This window comes from Cucurbita pepo, chromosome LG10, assembly GCF_002806865.2.
Source record: "Cucurbita pepo subsp. pepo cultivar mu-cu-16 chromosome LG10, ASM280686v2, whole genome shotgun sequence".
Taxonomy (NCBI): domain Eukaryota; kingdom Viridiplantae; phylum Streptophyta; class Magnoliopsida; order Cucurbitales; family Cucurbitaceae; genus Cucurbita; species Cucurbita pepo.
In genome coordinates this window covers 2442274-2459364 of record NC_036647.1, presented here as the reverse complement: position 1 = coordinate 2459364, position 17091 = coordinate 2442274, and the positions used below count along the sequence as shown (strand labels likewise).

The following is a 17091-nucleotide window of genomic DNA, read 5'->3' as shown; positions in this document are numbered from 1 at the left end:
ACAACAAAGTTCATTCATTTAAGAAGAATGTGTAGCTTTGAGTCGGTTGTGGTGGTAAAAAAGCAAGGGCAATTTGGTTTGAGTGCAAAGGTCACCATAGACACTACAACTACGACCAAAGCTCATAACTTTCTCAAATATTGAAGCAAACTTTCTTTCCGTATTATTTGTAATTTATCATAATTCTCTAAAATTTTAACCACCTTTTAAGGTTTCTAGGTATATTGGTTGAGGGAAAATGGATTGTGTTGGAGAAGATGGTGTTGTATGTACTGAGTATAGTAAAAGGTGATTTAGAGGTCAAAAGGATGGAGCTGAAGAGTAATCAATCGTGCTGCAATCATGGTAACTACCCCTGTGGCATCAAAGTCAGTAATGGTGGTGGAGAATAACAGGAGAGGATTCAAGAGTCATTAAAAATAAAGGGGGAGGGTTGCTAAATGGAAATGGTAAAATACTAGGAGAATATTTGTTAAAACCACACACCAAAATGGTGTGAAAGTTGTGTATTTATAATCAAATAAATTAACTGAATATGGAAAAAGTAATGAATGGAAATAGCAATACCTTACCTATAATGAAAGACAAACATCAAATATCAAATAGGATATATATGGTAAGATGTTGCAACTGCAACCAAAGCTCACATCTTTTACCATGTTTTTCTCTCTGATTTCAACGTGTTGAGTTTTGTAACATCAATTTGAACGTCAAATCGGTTTTGGTCCTTTCCAATTCATCACCCAATTTGCGAAGCTTTTTGGTGTAATATGGGACCTTGGGATACCTGAGAATACTTCGATCCACAGCGTCGCACTTGGCAATCAGTTTCTTCCCTTTATCTATCAGTTGCTGCACGTTCTTCATGTATTGTGGGAAATCGAGGAACCCACCATGCTTCACCTGTTTGATCTCAGAGCATAGATTCTGTAACCGGTATCTGATATCTTCCCGCACACGTTTGAAACGAATCGCCCTTTCCGTCGAACTCAACAACTTTTTCAGCATCACTTCGGCGACAACACCCGCAATAGCCCCGCTTATCAGACCGTCCACCATTTCAAAACCCAATAATTCCCTTCTCCAAATTGAACCCAAACTGGAAACATATGATCCCTCAAAACTCCAAAATATAACCCAACAGGACGCGTCTACCAACTCCTGGAGTTTCCTGGCTATGTCCAAACCTTTTTTTTTTTTTTTTTTTTTTTTTAATATAAAAAGAATTATTTTGTTTGGAAATTGAAAAGTACTCGGAGTTTGATGGGAGGGATTGAACGTAAAAGGAATTTCATTTTTTCATTTTTTCATTTTTTCTTTTTAAATTTAAAATCTTATTTTCAATATATTAATTAATTAATTAATTAAAATAAATCAATAAATCAGATCCAGTCACTGCATTTAATGCAACCAATAGCAGGGAAGCATGACTCGTTCTAAGAATTGGAAAAGCAAGACACGATGCTGAATTTTCAACTATGGTGTGTGGGTGGTAGTGGTGGATTCATGACTTAATTGCTGCAACTTAACTCACGAGGATAAGAGATAAGATCAAATTGACGCCCGAGTACGACAATGACTTGTTTTTCTACATTGACCATGTCGAGGATGAGTAGGAGGGAGTCCCACGTGGACTAATTTAAGGAATTATCATATATTTATGGTATGAGGTCTTTTGGATAATTCCAAAGCAAAATTACACCTTGGAAAGGATGGCTAAGAAGGAGTCACACATTGAGTTTATACATATAGAATACATTTCTCCATGCCCAAAGCAAGAGAGCTGTGGTAGAGGATATGATGGGTGGAGTTGTTTGGGTGTCACAATTGCACTTTTCTTCGCAACGGACTTTACGATTGTGCGGCACTCACTCCTAATTAGCAAGTGAGTTAAGCCAATTTGTATTCGTGTGGCTTATGGCCAGGTAACGTATGCTCAAGTCTCTAGCTCCAATTTGAGAAGAGAGAGTTTGAAAGCAAGGTTGAGCGAGAGATTGAGAATAGTGTTATATAGAATGCAAGCAAAGACAACAACAACAACGGCTTAAACAGTATATAATTTTTCGGGTATGGAGAATTAGATAGCTCGTCACATCCTCCAAATAGTATATTTTGAAGCAATTCAGATTTCGCCAATATAGTCATACAAACGGAAAATACAATAGTAAAGCAATACAACATAGAATAACATAAAGGGTTCGGAGTGGCATGGGCATGTGGCCACAGGCAACACGCTCTGGACGAGCATGACCGGGCAAGGGGCTAGCTTGTGAAATCTCACATCGGTTGGAGAGAGGAACAAGTAAGTTATTAGCAAGAGGATGAAACCACTCACAGACACCAGAAAGAACACATAACGACCTAACGGACACTAACGAAATCTCACATGATGGGATGTCCTAAGTTGAAGCTTTCCTTTATTGAAGCCTACAGCGAGTGCATGTGGGCAGTGTTATTGGAATTTGTTGCGCGCATTTGTTGGCGTCCTCGTAGTTTCGGAAGTTGATGAACTGAAATTTTTGGTTATCAACAGAGATGAAGTGTATGTATTGTTGATCGCAGGGGTTCCTCCCAACGCCTTTGAGGAGCTGAAATGGTATAATTACCTGTGGAACACCAAAGGAAGGAAGGAAGGCATATAATAGTTAAGTAATAACAGCTCCGCACAGTTTTGGGTTTAATTTAGTAGAAGAAGTACCTTTAGATAGAGGTTGGGGTGTGGAGTATGGATGTTAGTGCAGAATGCAAGCTTTACTGTTGATACAAACAAAACCCCTCTGAGAGGACCAACTTCCGTCTCCAAATCACAACGGAACCAGTTTTGAAGCTTCTCATTGGCCACCGTTTCAAACGTCCGATGGAATATCTTCTCAAACCGACCATCTCCCAACCTCTCTATCGCCTCTTCAACTCTTCTATGCAACCCTTTATCGCCCTCTCCACTGCTCTGCCCTGCTTCTACCAATGTAACCACAATGCCCATTTCGTTAATTTCCTGACCCACTCAATCAAATCAAAACATGGGTACCCAAGTTTTCAGCTCATACCCACCTTGGTTTATGTTGTCTTTGATGTGCTCGACCACCCAACCCAGCATTCCATCACCAAAATTTGGACCCGTTTTTCCTGCCTCAACAAAATAACAAGTAAGCACAACAGAGGTAAACTCTGTTTAGTAACAATTCTGTTGTAAAAGTTAATAAGTTGGGTTTTGAGTGTTAGATGAAAGTGTCCCACGTTGGTTAATTTAGGGAATGATCATGGGTTTATAAGTGAGGAATATTAATTCCATTGGTACGAGGCCAACAAAACCATGAGAACTTATGCTCAAAGTGAACAATATCATATCATTGTGGAGAGTCGTGTTCGTCTACGGAGCATAGAATAGAATTGTGTACCTTTGAGTTGCTTGTTGTGGTAAAACACAAGGGGCAATTTGATTTGATTTGGGAGGTCACCGAAGACGCTACAACAGCAACCAAAGCTCATAACCTTTAACAATACAGAACTGCCACTCCCATTACCATTCATAGATATCCTCCTCAACTGCTGTACGTTCATTTGCAACAACAAATTTTGTGAGGCCCTTCCAAATTCAGCATCCAATTGGCGAAGCTTTTTGGTGTAAAATGGGGCCTTGTGATAATTCAGAATACTTTGATCCACACCCTCGCACTTGCCTATCAGTTTCTTCCCTTTCTCTATCACTCCCCGCAAGCTCCTTGTGTTTTCTGCGGAAGCAAGGAAGCCGCTATGCTCATCATCAAGCTGTTGGATCACTAAGCTCAGAAACTCTAACTGGACTCTGATCTCCTCCAGCACAGGTTTGAAATGAATGCTCTTTTCCGCCAAATCCAATATGCCTTTCAGCAGCTCTCCGAACAACGCACCCAGAACAGCCCCGCTCACCAGACCCTCCGCCATTATTGCCTTCTCCAAATTCAACCAATACCTCAAAATAATTCCTCCAACCAAACTGAATTAATAGGACGCATCTACCAACTCGTGGAGTTTCCCAGCTATGTCCAAACATTATTATTATTAATTTTTTTTTTTTTAATATTATTTTGTCAGGAAATTCAAAATATACTCGGAGTTTGATAAGCGTTAAGCGCGTGGTTGACATTCACTACTTCCTATTGTGTTTGATGCCACAAACTAATTGTGTTTTCACATTCACCACACCTCTCTCTACATATAAATATCTATAAAATATTAACATTCCGAAAAATATTAAGAAAAAAAAAATAATAATAATAATTCTTAAGCGCGTGGAATATTGAGAGATATTTTTATTGTATTTCGGAGATATATTATTGTGAGTACTCTAATTGTGAATTTTAAATATATATATATTAATGTGTATTTATGAATTTCAAATTATTTTTATTTAAAGTCTTAAACTCTTAAATTAATTAATGTTTTGATAATAACATTTTAAGAAATTAAGGTTTGGAAGACTTTTCGTTATTTTTAGAATAAACAGAAAAAAGAAAAATAATTATTATTCAAAAAAAAAAAAACTAAACTTATTGGTGGTTGTTGTTATTATTATTATTATTTATTTTTTTAAAAAAAAATCTAAAATCATGACCAGGTAGTAATGACGGAATCATGGGTTCTAGATTCTTCTTTTTTAAAATAATAATAATAATAATGATTAGTTTTATTTTATTTTATTTTATTTTATTTTAAAACCAAGAAAACTTCAACAAGTATTAGTCTTCCAAACCTACGTATGCAGTCTCACGTCATTATGTCCGGTATTATCTGCTCAATCTTGTAACTTCAGCTCCAAGTTCTGATTTGTTAGAAAATTTAATTTATGGTCAATTCTAGACGCCTTAGATCGAGTTCCATTGAACTAATTGCATCAATACAATTCTACTCAAACCGATCGCAAATTCCAGCTTACCTCTTTGTGGGCGTTGAGCAAGTCAAAACTTTAAGGTATGTTGAAATAATGTTCATATCGATTGGGAGACTGATTTTTTGCATTCATCTCTTAGAGGTGGAACTTATAATCACCGAGGCTAGGAAGATTGTTGGATGAGAGTCTCATATTAGTAAATTAAGAGGATGATCATGAGTTTATAAGTAACTCAAGAATACTTCTCCACTGATATCAAGCCTTTTATAGAAACAAAAAAACAAAATCACAAGAGTTTAGATGCCTAATTTGTTGGGTATCTTATGGGTCCAAGCCTTTACATGTGCTTGAAGTTCTAATATTGTCACCAATCTTTTCTTTTACACGACTTTTTATACGGGTATTTTTTCTACCTATACGCGTATTTTTATTAAATGTAATATACTCTAATTATGTTGAACTAGAGGTCCATGTGTTCATGTTCATGGGGGAAAATATGTGAGCTTTTTTCTGTTCTTTTCTCCATAAAAGTAGTACAAGTAAAAAGCAAAGAAGAATTTGAATGTTGAATGGAAACTTTATTGGGTTTCAAATTTAATTTAAAAAAAAAGAAAAAAATCTTGAATATAATATAAAATGCATAAAAAGATGGTTTGATTAAATCTTAATTGGATGAAGTTAATTTAATTTAAACATTGATGCTAAATAAGGCATTCATTTGATACACCACAAACCCAAGCACAAAAACACACACAAAAATAAATCCTAATATGGAAAACACAAATAGCCAAATTAGGGGAAAATAAAACACACTCCTTTTTTTTTTTTGTTCCTTTTTTTAGTTCAAGGATATGCTTCATTAGCACTAGCATGAACATCTGACCAAGAAAAGGCTGGATTCCAGTAACCTGTTGTTTCGCCGCCGCCCACCGGAGCTGCCTCCAACATCGCTGCCGTACCCCCATTCGTTACTCCCACCGATCCCTGCTGCCCGTTGCTGAAATAATTGCTCGATGAAGACTTAAGCTTTTGATACAGCTCCTGGATCCCACCGGCGCCGCCCTGGACCTGATCTCCACCGCCGTGGGGAATCCCATTTTGTTGGGGATGAACTTGGCTCTGATTTTTCCTCCAGTAAGAGCTGCAGAGCCCCAGAGAAGAAATATGAGTGGCCGGATCGAAACCCATCGTCCTAGCATGAAACGGCGTCGCCGTGGCAGTGGCAGCTGCCGTCGCCGGTGGGTCGTTGATGACGTGGGAACCGACGAGGTTATTAGGGTTAGGGTTTTGGTTTTGGGTGGCGGATCTCAAAATAGACAAAAGGTGAGAATTCTGCGGCGAACCCCACAGAATTTGCGTGGGCGACATTATTTCATGATCCAACGCCGACCCAGTTCCGAATCCGACCCGGCCCAATATCTCAGACGACAAAGTTTTCATCTTTCCAGCCGCTGATTTCCCGACCACAGCCGCGCTCTTGTTCTTCCGACACCCACCACCAATGGGAACATTCCTGAGGGCCCCACCTTTAGTCCAATAACGACGACATGTCTTACAGAAATGGCGAGGTTGAGTGAGATTGTAGTTGTTGTAGTAACAAAATTTGGTGTTTGCAGAATCGCATCTGGGGCACCGCAAGTTTTGAGCTTCAGAATTTGAGGAGGTTGCTGACGTGGTGGCGGCGACGGCAGAGAGGGAAGTAGAAGGGGAAGAAGAAGAAGAATCAAGAATAGAAGAAGCATTAGTGGTGGAGATTTTGGTGTCTCCAGCTGCAGCTAAAAGCCCTGAAACACCAAATAGTTCTTGGATCATTGTATCTTTTTTTTTTTTTTGGGGGGGTTTTTTCTTTTGGATTTCAGAACAATCCAAAATCAAAAGAAAAGAAAAGGCAAGAGAAAATGGAAATGGGTCTTTTTTAGTTAGTGGAAAAAAGATAAAGAAAGTGGGTTTTGTTGGATCAATGTTTTTGAGTGAGAGAGAGAGAGAGAGAGAAGAAATGGAGAGATTTTGGGAGTGGAAAGAGGATAAAGAGTGAAATATATAGGATATTATATAGAAAGAAAAGGAAAGACAGGAACAGTTTTTAGGGTTCTAGTGGTTGATGCTCAGCTGGGTCATACCCTTAATTTGCATTGAATCAATGGATTGGAGTGAGTTTAAAGAAACTTGAATAATGTGAAAGGTTATGGTATAAAAGTATGTGAGGATATTGGAAATATGGGTAAAGGTGGGAGGTACGACCCCACAGATTAAAGGCATCATACCCTCTGGAGAGGGCATCCAGTTCGGCCTCCTTGCACCTAAAAGCAACCACCAGCTGCATGCTATGGGGTACTCATCGTCTGACCTGCAATTTCATTCACTTTAATCCTCTTCTCATCAAATTCATTTACACGTGTGTTCAACTAATTAAACAATTTATTTATTAAAAAAAAACATATTTATTTCACTGGTCAGTGGGATTTCAGTTTTATGCTTTTTATGTTATTATTAAAGAATTTAAATCTTTGTTTAAGGGGACGAGTTTGCTCGGTAATTAAAGAAATTTAAGAAAATGGGTTTGAAAAAGATTCAGTACGGTCATATGTAACGAGTCCAATGGACTTGGGTTGTTACAAATAATATCAGAGCTAGACCTATCGAAGACGCTAGACCTTAAGGAAGTAGATTGTGAGATCTCACATTGACTGAAGAGATAAACGAATCATTCTATATAAGAGTATGAAAACTTCTTACTAATAGAAGCGTTTAAAACTATGAGACTGACGACAATATGCAACCGCCTAAAACATATAGTATCTAGACTTTAGTGGTTGGATGAATATTGAAAAATATTAAAGAAATTTAGTAACTATAATAAAGAAATGAATTAGAGTACAGTTATAAAAAAAAATAAAAGATGATGGTGGCTGTTGTGTTGTAGCTGACATTGACTACTCATACTTAGGACACACATAGAATGCGACACATCATCTGTCTTTTTACTCTTATCTTACCATTTTTTAAAAATTTCATGAAAATCTTTGTTTCCCAACATTAATCACTTATTTATAGTTTTTAATTAGTGGATAATCTTTTAATTTAAAATAATCTTAAAAAAAAAAGTGTTGATCGATAATGATATCAAAGTTCAAATCTTATCCCTTAAGTTACACGACAATTATTTTAATGTTTTTTTAATTATCCATTATGTCTTAATTAATTAAAAAATATATATTTTTTTTAAATAAATGGTGTGGATTGAAGAGTAAAAATTAGGGCAATGAGTAGGTTTATTTATTTAAAATGTAAATGGTAAATAGTGGAGGGAAGGAAGTTGAGTGAGGTAGCTGAGCGCGCGTGCCGTCCGGAGAGGGAGAGTTAAAATCAGAGGGTACCCCCTCCCTGCCCGTCATTACGGGCAGTGGAAATAGAAAACGACGAGAGGTTTGGATACTCTGAATTTGTGAGTCAGCGATCGGTGTCGGGCAGTCCTTGTGGTCAGTTAGGGGCAGTCTGGGTGGGCCCAGGTGGTGGCTCCCTCGATCCTCGGGCGCCCTTCCTTCAATCACCTTCTCTCCTCTCACTCCCTTTCATTTTCCAAATTCTTTAAAGATTCTTTTCCAATTCCATTTACCGAATCTTTCTGAAAATTCTTCCCCTCTTCTATTTTCTTTTCTCTTTCAACTCTATTATCATTCCATCCATTTCCCCTCTTCCCTTTCAATTTCCTCCTAATTACTAACCAATATGGACCCACATCCACATTTTTTTTTTCTTTTTTATATCAATAATTAATATCATATTTTATCTCCTCTTAATTTAATATATCTATCAATTACTCGAAAAGACGACTCAAATTTATGATGGGTTAATAGCGAAAATTTTTAAATTATCATCAACTTTTGCCCCCTTGATTTTAGGGTAAACTATGTTTTGTTGTCTCTTGTGATAATGCTTTAAAATGTTTCAATAGGTGAGACAAGAACCGGTAGTGAAGCTCCAATGCAAAGATTCTATTTCTCTATCAAACCTCAATTTACAAATAATTTGCTTACGGTCGAGATTATAAGTAATAACTAAAGAAAAAACAGAAGATTTGTGGATAATAAAGTGATAGATGAAGGAGAAATGAAAGGTTAATAATAGTAAAGTTGGTGAGTGTGGTATATGAAATGACATGACAAGAATGCATGGCATGGGATGCGATGGAATCCAACATATAGAATATGGACCCCTTCATGTGTCGCCCACTCATACATCACCACGACCACTTTTTAATTAATTGAAACTCTCGTCAATCTCAACTTTGAATTCAAACTCTCGTGGCTTTGGTTTGGTCTTTCTCTCTCATACCAATAGAGGTAGTATTCATTGATTATAAAATTCATGATCTAATAATAATTATTTTCCAACATTCCCGACCCCCTTTCAATTTGCCTCCAATTCCCTTGTCTAATTTTTGTAATTTCTTTTTTCATTATTCAAACCAACCTCACTTTTTTCAAAAAAATAAAAATAAAAAAAATAATAATAATGGGTATAGGAAGATTTAGAGGATATGTCCAAAGGTGACAAAAGCTGGGAAATGGAAAGAATCGTCCTTGCACCACCACCCATACATCTATCATGTCTTCCCTCTCCAAACCAATAAGCTTTTGCATGTGCCCTGCCCCCTCCTCCCTCCCTCTTTCCTTTCCTTTTTTCTTTTCATATCAACTATTTACAAACATTATTATTCTCACACGAGAGTTGAGTTTGTACTCAAAGTGGACAATATCATATCATGGTAGATAATCAATTACTACATTTTCTGATTGGCTAAGAAGAATTTTAGTGATTTTCCAATACATGAATAAGATCAAACATCTTAAGATTCAAAATCCAGCATCATGTGATTAATTATTTATTTGAATTGACGTCTCGAGTAACACGGTCAACAAGTTGAGATTTTTAATATCAAAAGACTTATCACTATTTTCAAAAGTAGTATCGACCAAATTATCGCTATTTTTGACTTGATTTGTATATGATATACAAATGATTAATAAGGTTGAAAATTGGAGAAGAAATAACTCCAAAGACAACCACACATTTGAACCAATTTTTATTTTTATTTTTTAATATATTTTTTTCTTTTGATTTGGTGACGTAAAAGAACCCTTCTTTTTATATAATTTGTGTACGTAATGAATTGGAGATTGAAGAGAGATGGGGGACATAAATATAAATTCATGACATAATAATGGAAATAAAACATTATCCCGAAATGAGGAGTCAAATATTGGCATTGAAAACGTAAAAAAGAATTAATAATTTATTTATTATTATTTTATTTTAAAAAAAGGGGAAGAGACAGGCAGGCACCCAATCATATCAACAACAAAAGGAATCCAACCACAGTCCCCACCTCCACATTGTCTTATTAAATCCCACTGTACCAAGAAAATCCATTGCCCATTCACCTGGGGCCTTTTTTAATTAATTAAATAATATTTTCTTTGTTATTATTATTATTATTATTAGAAAAAGGAAAAACTATGTTGATTACATTAATTAATTTCGTGTGTAATGATTACAATGTTGTTTCACATTTAAGCTAAATTGTTGTTATTTTTGGATAATGACATTCTAACTTCATATTTCTGTTTCCTTTTCCTATAAAATTAAATAAAATATTTTAATTCTTGTGGTAACAAAATAACAAGACTTAAAGGGACAGAGAAAGAAAAGAAAGACAAAAAAAAAAAAAAAAAACCCACTGAAATGAAACTATTTTATTGGCAACAGTGAGGTGAAACAAGAAGGATCCTTCTTCTTGTCTTGAACCTATGTCTTGGATTCCATTCAGTTCTTCAAGCTTCAAATTAAAATTTGTTTTTTCTTTAAATTATGGATTAAAATAAAATATTCCGTATAAATATCATAATTGAAGTTAATAATAAAAAATATTCTTGAATTAAGAAATTGGTTTTTAATTATACCGGAACTTTCAAGAATTTGATTCATCAACGGATGCAAGAGAGGAAGCTACTAGGGCAGAGGCAGAAGTACCCATCTTAAGCGGGAAAAGAGAAGGAACTTAGTATGACCTTTAGCTTGTTGGAAGAAATTCGTAGCGACATTTATAGTGAAGTAGGATGCTTTAATTCCCTTTCAATGCCTAATCAAAGTGATACATTCCAGCCCATCAATTCAAAAAAGTTTAGATAGAATAGGATATTCTAAGTAAATAGCTACATAAGGAACATTCACGTTATTCACCGTTATAGTCATTATAATCTTGTTTAGGTGAATAAGTCTAAACATAAGCAAAATTAGGGATTAAGATTAAGAAAATGTTATTGAGAGAGGCTTATGATTTTAAGAGCAAAAACCTAAAAAAGCTTGTTTTAAAAGAAACCAAAATTTTGGAAGTTGATGTAACCTAGAAAACAAATTATTGTGTTAATGTCTGTGGCTCTCGTCTAGTACACCAGAAGGCTGACGGCTGCATGACCGAAAGCCCGCGGTACAATGGCAGGCCCCTATAACGAACACCCTTCAAACTCCATCAACCACCCGAGAACTCTACGCCAACTTCAGAGTGGCACGTACTTTCACAAACAAAGGTTCATGTTAATTATACGCATACCCGATGGCTACCCAGCCATGGCTAAGCCAAGTACACTCGAGATGAAAATGGTGCCATGTGCAAGCAACCAGGTCTGCTTCTCTCTCAAAACTAGCTTGGACAACGATCGACTATTCACACCCACCGCAANTTGACAACCCCATGGCCCCTGCATTGACACGCCATGACGCTCATTGCTCAGAATCTCTGGCTCTACAGCCCCATTTGGGTGAGCATGGCTCCATAACTTGTCTGAACGAGGCGTGGTAGGGGCTGAATTTTACATACACCCTAATTAGAGCGAGCTTTTTATTAAGCTTCCACTTCAAAGGCCCATTGGGCCTAAACTACGACCTGACCCATTTTGTATGGCCCATAGAGGGATTAAAAAATTAAGTTTTAACCGTTTCAGTTTTTTGTTTTTCATTTTATTTTATTAATAAGAAAAAACTCATGGAACCATTTTGTTTTCTATTAAAAAAAAAAAAAAAAAAATTTTATTAGACTTTTTTTCACAAAATAAAAAATTAATTTTGTAGAACTTGTCATTTAACTAATTTGTTATAACAAAAAAAAAAATTGAATTTTCGTTTTGTATTAAATATAATATGGACAAATTAAAAAGACATAGAAGGCGTCTCCTTGAGTTCTGCCCAGAAATGATGAGTTTTTGTAATTCAGAAAGCTAGGGTTTCCATTCCGCGATCAGACTGCGATAGGAGCCTCGCCATATCCCAGTGCCATGAATTGTGAAGTCTGCCAACTCAAAGAACTGGTACTCTCTTCTTTTATCCTCGCGTAATTTTGTGTCTGAATTCTAAGTGTCTCATTTTCACCATCGCCGTCGTGTTAATGGATTTTAATTGTGGCTTATTCAATTTAGGAAGTTGAGCAGTTCGAGATACGCGAAGTTCTGCGCTGTAAGTCTACGCCGTTTGCTTACTGTTCTTAAAAAGGAAAATTAAATTGGCTGAACAAATTATAAATGTTATAACATCATCGTTGGAGAATCTGTACGATATATTATTATGAGTAGTTGCTTGCATAGAATTAATCGTTCATCTGTGTTCTGTGTGATCCGATCTAGTTCGGTTTAGTGTTTTCCAATGAGTGTCAAAGTTTTGGGGCATAGAGACGTATTTATATACTATCATGTTGTGTCCCGAGAGCAGCTCTAGTGTTCATTTTCATTTATAATGCTTTGTATGACGTGATTAAATATGCTTCGATTTCTCAGTCAACTGAGGAAAAGTTTTAATCCGCTCAGATGAGAGTGAGGAGTAAGCGTTTAGGCTTTAGTTCATCTTTTTTTCTGCTTATAGTACGAAGTACACTCAGCAAAAACTGACATGTAGTTGAGGTCACTCAGCCATTTGAGCTGGTTCCAGAAGCTTTATTGGCATCACAAAAGCTGCTGGAAGAAGGTTGCTAATAGAGTTAAATTGGTATACGAGGTGGAGCCATAGAGAAGATGGTTGGAGTCTGTTAAAACGGCTGGGGAGAGTTGTTACTAGCAAGTTTGTGTTTTTGGTTTGGTAGTTGGTTTTCTATTTTCCAATTTAGTTGTTTAATTTTGAGTTTCGTTCATTGTGGAGATGTTGAAGTTCAATGCATCCTTTTTTGGATTTTTGGGCTGTTTTTCCGTGTCTCCAACTTGGAGTTTGTTGTTTTTTCAATTGGTCGATGAAAAGTATTGTTTCGAAAACTAGCACATTGGTGTGAATAAAGGGCATAGGCAATGAGGACGGGACATTAAAAGTGTTGTACTTAGTTTGTCTTAGGTGGAGGGGAGGCTTGTAGGTTCCTCCAATAACCTGGAGAAATTTCTTTCTACTTCGTTGGTTCAATATGTTTTCATGGATTCTTTTAAATAGGAAACAAAGAGAATACCTTTAAAACAAGGAAGCTGTAAGAAACCGCCCCGGTTGATATTAATTAGAGTATGGCTATATTTACTCAAGAGATTAGAGAACGTGCATCAACAAGAGTTAAGTAAACTTTCTCCCAATGAGCTCCGTAGTCTATCACCTTATCTTGAAAAATGATATCTTTCATTTCCAAAGGGGGTAGAAACTCATCGCTATCTTGGTTAAAAGGAACGGTGGATGATCTGGATTTTATTCTCCAATAACTTCTGTTACATATGACCTTTTATTGTTGTGTTGACCAATTGGCTTCATATCAAAACATCATTATCAAAATTCATAGGAGATTTACTGCTGAAGTTTGACTGGTACAAATTTTGAAGAGAGTTTGATTATTCATATAGCTGATGATCTGAGAGTTCTTGATATTTTTCCTATGGTGCCTGATGGTTGTCAAGTTTTATCCATTGTGTTATTAGGCTAGATGTCTCTACTCAGGATTTCACCCAGAACAGTTGTATAATAGCTCTGGTGTCATGTCAGTGTACGGAAGAATTGTATAGAATACAGTTGCAGAGAGCGAGATAGAATACAGTACAGAAGAATTGGGTTTCCTTAAGATTTTTTAGGAAGAATCTATTTTCCTTCACTTTTTTAAGCCGAAGTTGAAAAGAAATCTATTGTTTTTAATTTTCCAAGATTGGCATGTTATTATGTCTGATATACTCTGTGGATGTTTGGTGTGCCTTTGTTTTTTGAGTGACATGATTATATTGCCTCTTAGCATAATTTTTTCGTTTGCATTTAGCTATATTTATTGTTGAACTCAAGAAATCTTTTACGCGTGAAAAACTATTAATGTGTTTGTTTATCATATGATAATGCTTGTTCGACAATACTTCAGGCATACTACACACAATTGTATTTCATCGAGCTTTAGGTCTTGTTCGGCCCAAAGACATTGATTTGGAGCTTTTTGATATTACTTACGTAAGTCTCAACAACCCGACAGCTTTTTGACATTAATTGATTAGTTATTCTGTTTGGAAGTATTGTCATTATTCAGTTTTTATTTACAGTTTCTGATGGTTAGTAAAATATGAAAATTGCGCATACATCATGTTTTATATATAGTCTCATACAACCCGACAGCTTAGAACTCCAAGAGGAGGATACAAAAATGATTCTTTCATCTCTAACATTCCCTTGTTCATCCATTTGTGGAAGGTTCTTCTGTTTCTTTCTAACTAAATCTCCCATAGAATAACTCTAATATCATCAAGCCAAATGATCCCTTTTTTCCTTGCTCTTCCTCGACCCCTACTGTATGCCTTTATTCTTAAAGCAGTGATCTCTTACCACATTCCGATTATTTATTTTATTTTATTTTTACTCTTTCACGTTCATCCATTTGACTTAGGCTTAATTTGATGTATTCAAATGTAATCGAGTCCCAGATTCTTCCAGTCTTATGGATCTGCAGTGTCTACATTTTTTTTTTGTTGTTGGTGACTTGTGTACAATTCTGTTTATTACTGTATAGGTGCAATGTGGGGATGTTGAAGTTGAGAAAAAGATAGATGAGAAGATTGAGCAGTTCATTAACTGGGTAGAGAAACACCCGAACAAGAAAAGCCAGGTTTTAAATCGATGTTGAATTTTGAGTGTCATAAGTTTCGTGTAAATGTTGTTTGGTTATTTCTTGCTTTTAACTAATTCCCCATTTTTGTTAACAGATATGTTTGTCCTTTTATCAAGAGAAAAATAAACAGGCCTCTTGGTTCACTAACAAAATTGAACGCTTTTATTGGGAACAATGGTATATCAATTTGCATGTGGCACAACACATAAAAATACATTCTGCCAAGACTCACCCACAGAAAATTCTAGTTGACCCAGAAGGTACTCTTAATTCTTGCTTTTATTATTATTATTCTTTTTAATACTTCCGGTCTCTCAGGGATGAATTGTTTCTACCGACCTGCCCTTTATGTGCAGAGAGTGAATTGGAGGAGAGAAGCATTCGCAGGACAACACTGGAAGCTTCTCTTCGCGAGGTGTTGTTTCAAGTAATAAAATTTGTGAATGAAAAAAAGGATCATGTTCCTGCCATACCAAGTCCCGATTGTGGTGTTGTGATTTTCCCCTATGAAATAACAATTCCTAGGTGAGTTGAACCAATGAAATTAATGACATGTCTTTGCATCTCAATTCTTTGTCATTTATATTCTGATTTAAGAAAGCTTTAAAGCTCCAGGATTATACAGTGCATATTATTTAATGGTATGTTTGCCGATGGCTCAGTTCATCAGATTCTGCATTTGGAATGGACATGATCAAGCGGATGCTGCAGACTGGACACCCCACTATGCTGAGCTGATTATCAGAGTTCTGGAGCTACACCAGGAAACTTGGGGCATCGATCCTTCATGCATATGCACATCCACTATCCATGTTAATACTCTTTATCTTCTTCCTTTTCTCTGTCTTTTACTTAGTCATATTGTGAATATTGACACTAATCACTGTATATACATATTTGATATTCATATGATTAGTTACAATAATATTATGGAGTGAGTGAGAACCATCATTGTAGATCCTCTCGACTTTTATAAGATTGTGCTTATCAGTCATGTACTTTATAAATTTTAATCTTTTAATCTTTCAATTTCGTGCCTAGTAGTGTTTATTGATAGCTCGGTCAATTTAATATTGTAATATTTTAATATTTTTTATGTCCCACAAATGATGTTATTTAATGTTTATGTAGTACACTGACTTTACAGAATTAACTTATGTTTATCGTTATATTTGACGCCTATGTGACTCCCTTTTGTTTTGAAATAAGGCCAAGCTTGATTATCAATCTTTTAAAATTTTATTAAATATAAATTTAAAAGTTAGGTTAAATTAAACTTAAAATTCAAATTTATACTCCCTGCTTTCACTTCTGTGAGGCTGTCTTTTTATTCTTCCTTAAATTCGAAGTACTTTCACTTTTGTGAGGCTGTCTTTTTATTCTTCCGTATTTTTATTCTTCCTTAAATTTGAAGTACTTTCACTTTTGTGAGGCTGTCTTTTTATTCTTCCTTAAATTACTTTTGTGAGGCTGTCTTTTTATTCTTCCTTAAATTCAGAGGTATTTTTATTCTTCCTTAAATTCGAAGTACTTTCACTTTTGTGAGGCTGTCTTTTTATTCTTCCTTAAATTCGAAGTACTTTCACTTTTGTGAGGCTGTCTTTTTATGCTGTCTTTTTATTCTTCCTTAAATTCGAAGTACTTTCACTTTTGTGAGGCTGTCTTTTTATTCTTCCTTAAATTCGAAGTACCTCATGTTTTTTACGCGCGTACACACGTTTATTTCCGAAATATGAACTGCTCCAGCGACCCTTTCTAAATTTGCCTTGTTCTTCGAAAATATCTTTGTTAAATAATTTTGATATTTTGTTAAATAATTTTACTTAGTCTCCAATAATTTTTACAGTTAAATTTGATATAATAAATTTTGTGGTTAGAAGAGGGTGACATGTTTGATGGTTTTGAAAAGTTAGATATAAGAAAAGAAAATTAGGAAGTACTTAGGAAGAGGGTGGAATAATGTGTTGGATCCTTTAGAAAAGTTTGATACATGAGAACAAAAATGAGAAAGTTACATATGGAAGGATTGAGAAGAAAATAAGGAAGTTATATATTGAAAGGTTAATATATTCAAATTTTGTTTGGTGGGGGCGACCCCACATCAGGAGGATTTGTAAAACCA

At 35.6% G+C, this 17091-nt stretch overlaps 3 protein-coding genes across 4 annotated transcripts; 1 reads left to right on the top strand and 2 right to left on the bottom strand.

The window, feature by feature from the left end:
- Positions 1-2048: 2048 nt before the first annotated feature.
- Positions 2049-3931, bottom strand: LOC111804208. 2 transcript variants are annotated; one of them, XM_023688933.1, is made up of 4 exons: positions 3399-3931; positions 3052-3126; positions 2699-2958; positions 2049-2606 (listed from the first exon to the last, which is right to left on the bottom strand). In XM_023688933.1, exons 1-4 carry the CDS (start codon positions 3922-3924, stop codon positions 2418-2420), a joined length of 1050 nt encoding a protein of 349 aa, XP_023544701.1. In that variant the 5' UTR covers positions 3925-3931; the 3' UTR covers positions 2049-2417. The 2 variants fall into 2 exon arrangements, with proteins under 2 accessions (XP_023544701.1, XP_023544702.1); XM_023688934.1 differs by having other exon boundaries at positions 2699-2952.
- Positions 3932-5538: 1607 nt separating this feature from the next.
- On the bottom strand, positions 5539-6962 carry LOC111804035. Its single transcript, XM_023688698.1, has one exon. It carries the CDS (start codon positions 6680-6682, stop codon positions 5714-5716), a length of 969 nt encoding a protein of 322 aa, XP_023544466.1. The 5' UTR covers positions 6683-6962; the 3' UTR covers positions 5539-5713.
- A 5108-nt stretch (positions 6963-12070) lies between these two features.
- Positions 12071-15972, top strand: LOC111804543 (autophagy-related protein 101). Its single transcript, XM_023689391.1, has 7 exons — positions 12071-12237; positions 12346-12382; positions 14232-14317; positions 14871-14966; positions 15064-15229; positions 15326-15494; positions 15632-15972. Exons 1-7 carry the CDS (start codon positions 12205-12207, stop codon positions 15705-15707), a joined length of 663 nt encoding a protein of 220 aa, XP_023545159.1. The 5' UTR covers positions 12071-12204; the 3' UTR covers positions 15708-15972.
- The last annotated feature ends 1119 nt before the right edge of the window (positions 15973-17091 follow it).

Excerpts from the sequence above, each read along its gene's own strand:
- LOC111804208 (XM_023688933.1), bottom strand. The coding sequence starts at position 3,924 with ATGGCGGAGGGTCTGGTGAGCGGGGCTGTTCTGGGTGCGTTGTTCGGA. Across the intron at positions 2,959-3,051 it reads CAAAGACAACATAAACCAAG|AAGCAGGGCAGAGCAGTGGA; the intron begins GTGGGTATGAGC and ends TTACATTGGTAG. Across the intron at positions 2,607-2,698 it reads ACCCCAACCTCTATCTAAAG|GTAATTATACCATTTCAGCT; the intron begins GTACTTCTTCTA and ends GGTGTTCCACAG.
- LOC111804035 (XM_023688698.1), bottom strand. The coding sequence starts at position 6,682 with ATGATCCAAGAACTATTTGGTGTTTCAGGGCTTTTAGCTGCAGCTGGA.
- LOC111804543 (XM_023689391.1), top strand. The coding sequence starts at position 12,205 with ATGAATTGTGAAGTCTGCCAACTCAAAGAACTG. Across the intron at positions 12,238-12,345 it reads TCTGCCAACTCAAAGAACTG|GAAGTTGAGCAGTTCGAGAT; the intron begins GTACTCTCTTCT and ends TATTCAATTTAG. Across the intron at positions 14,967-15,063 it reads ACCCGAACAAGAAAAGCCAG|ATATGTTTGTCCTTTTATCA; the intron begins GTTTTAAATCGA and ends TTTTGTTAACAG.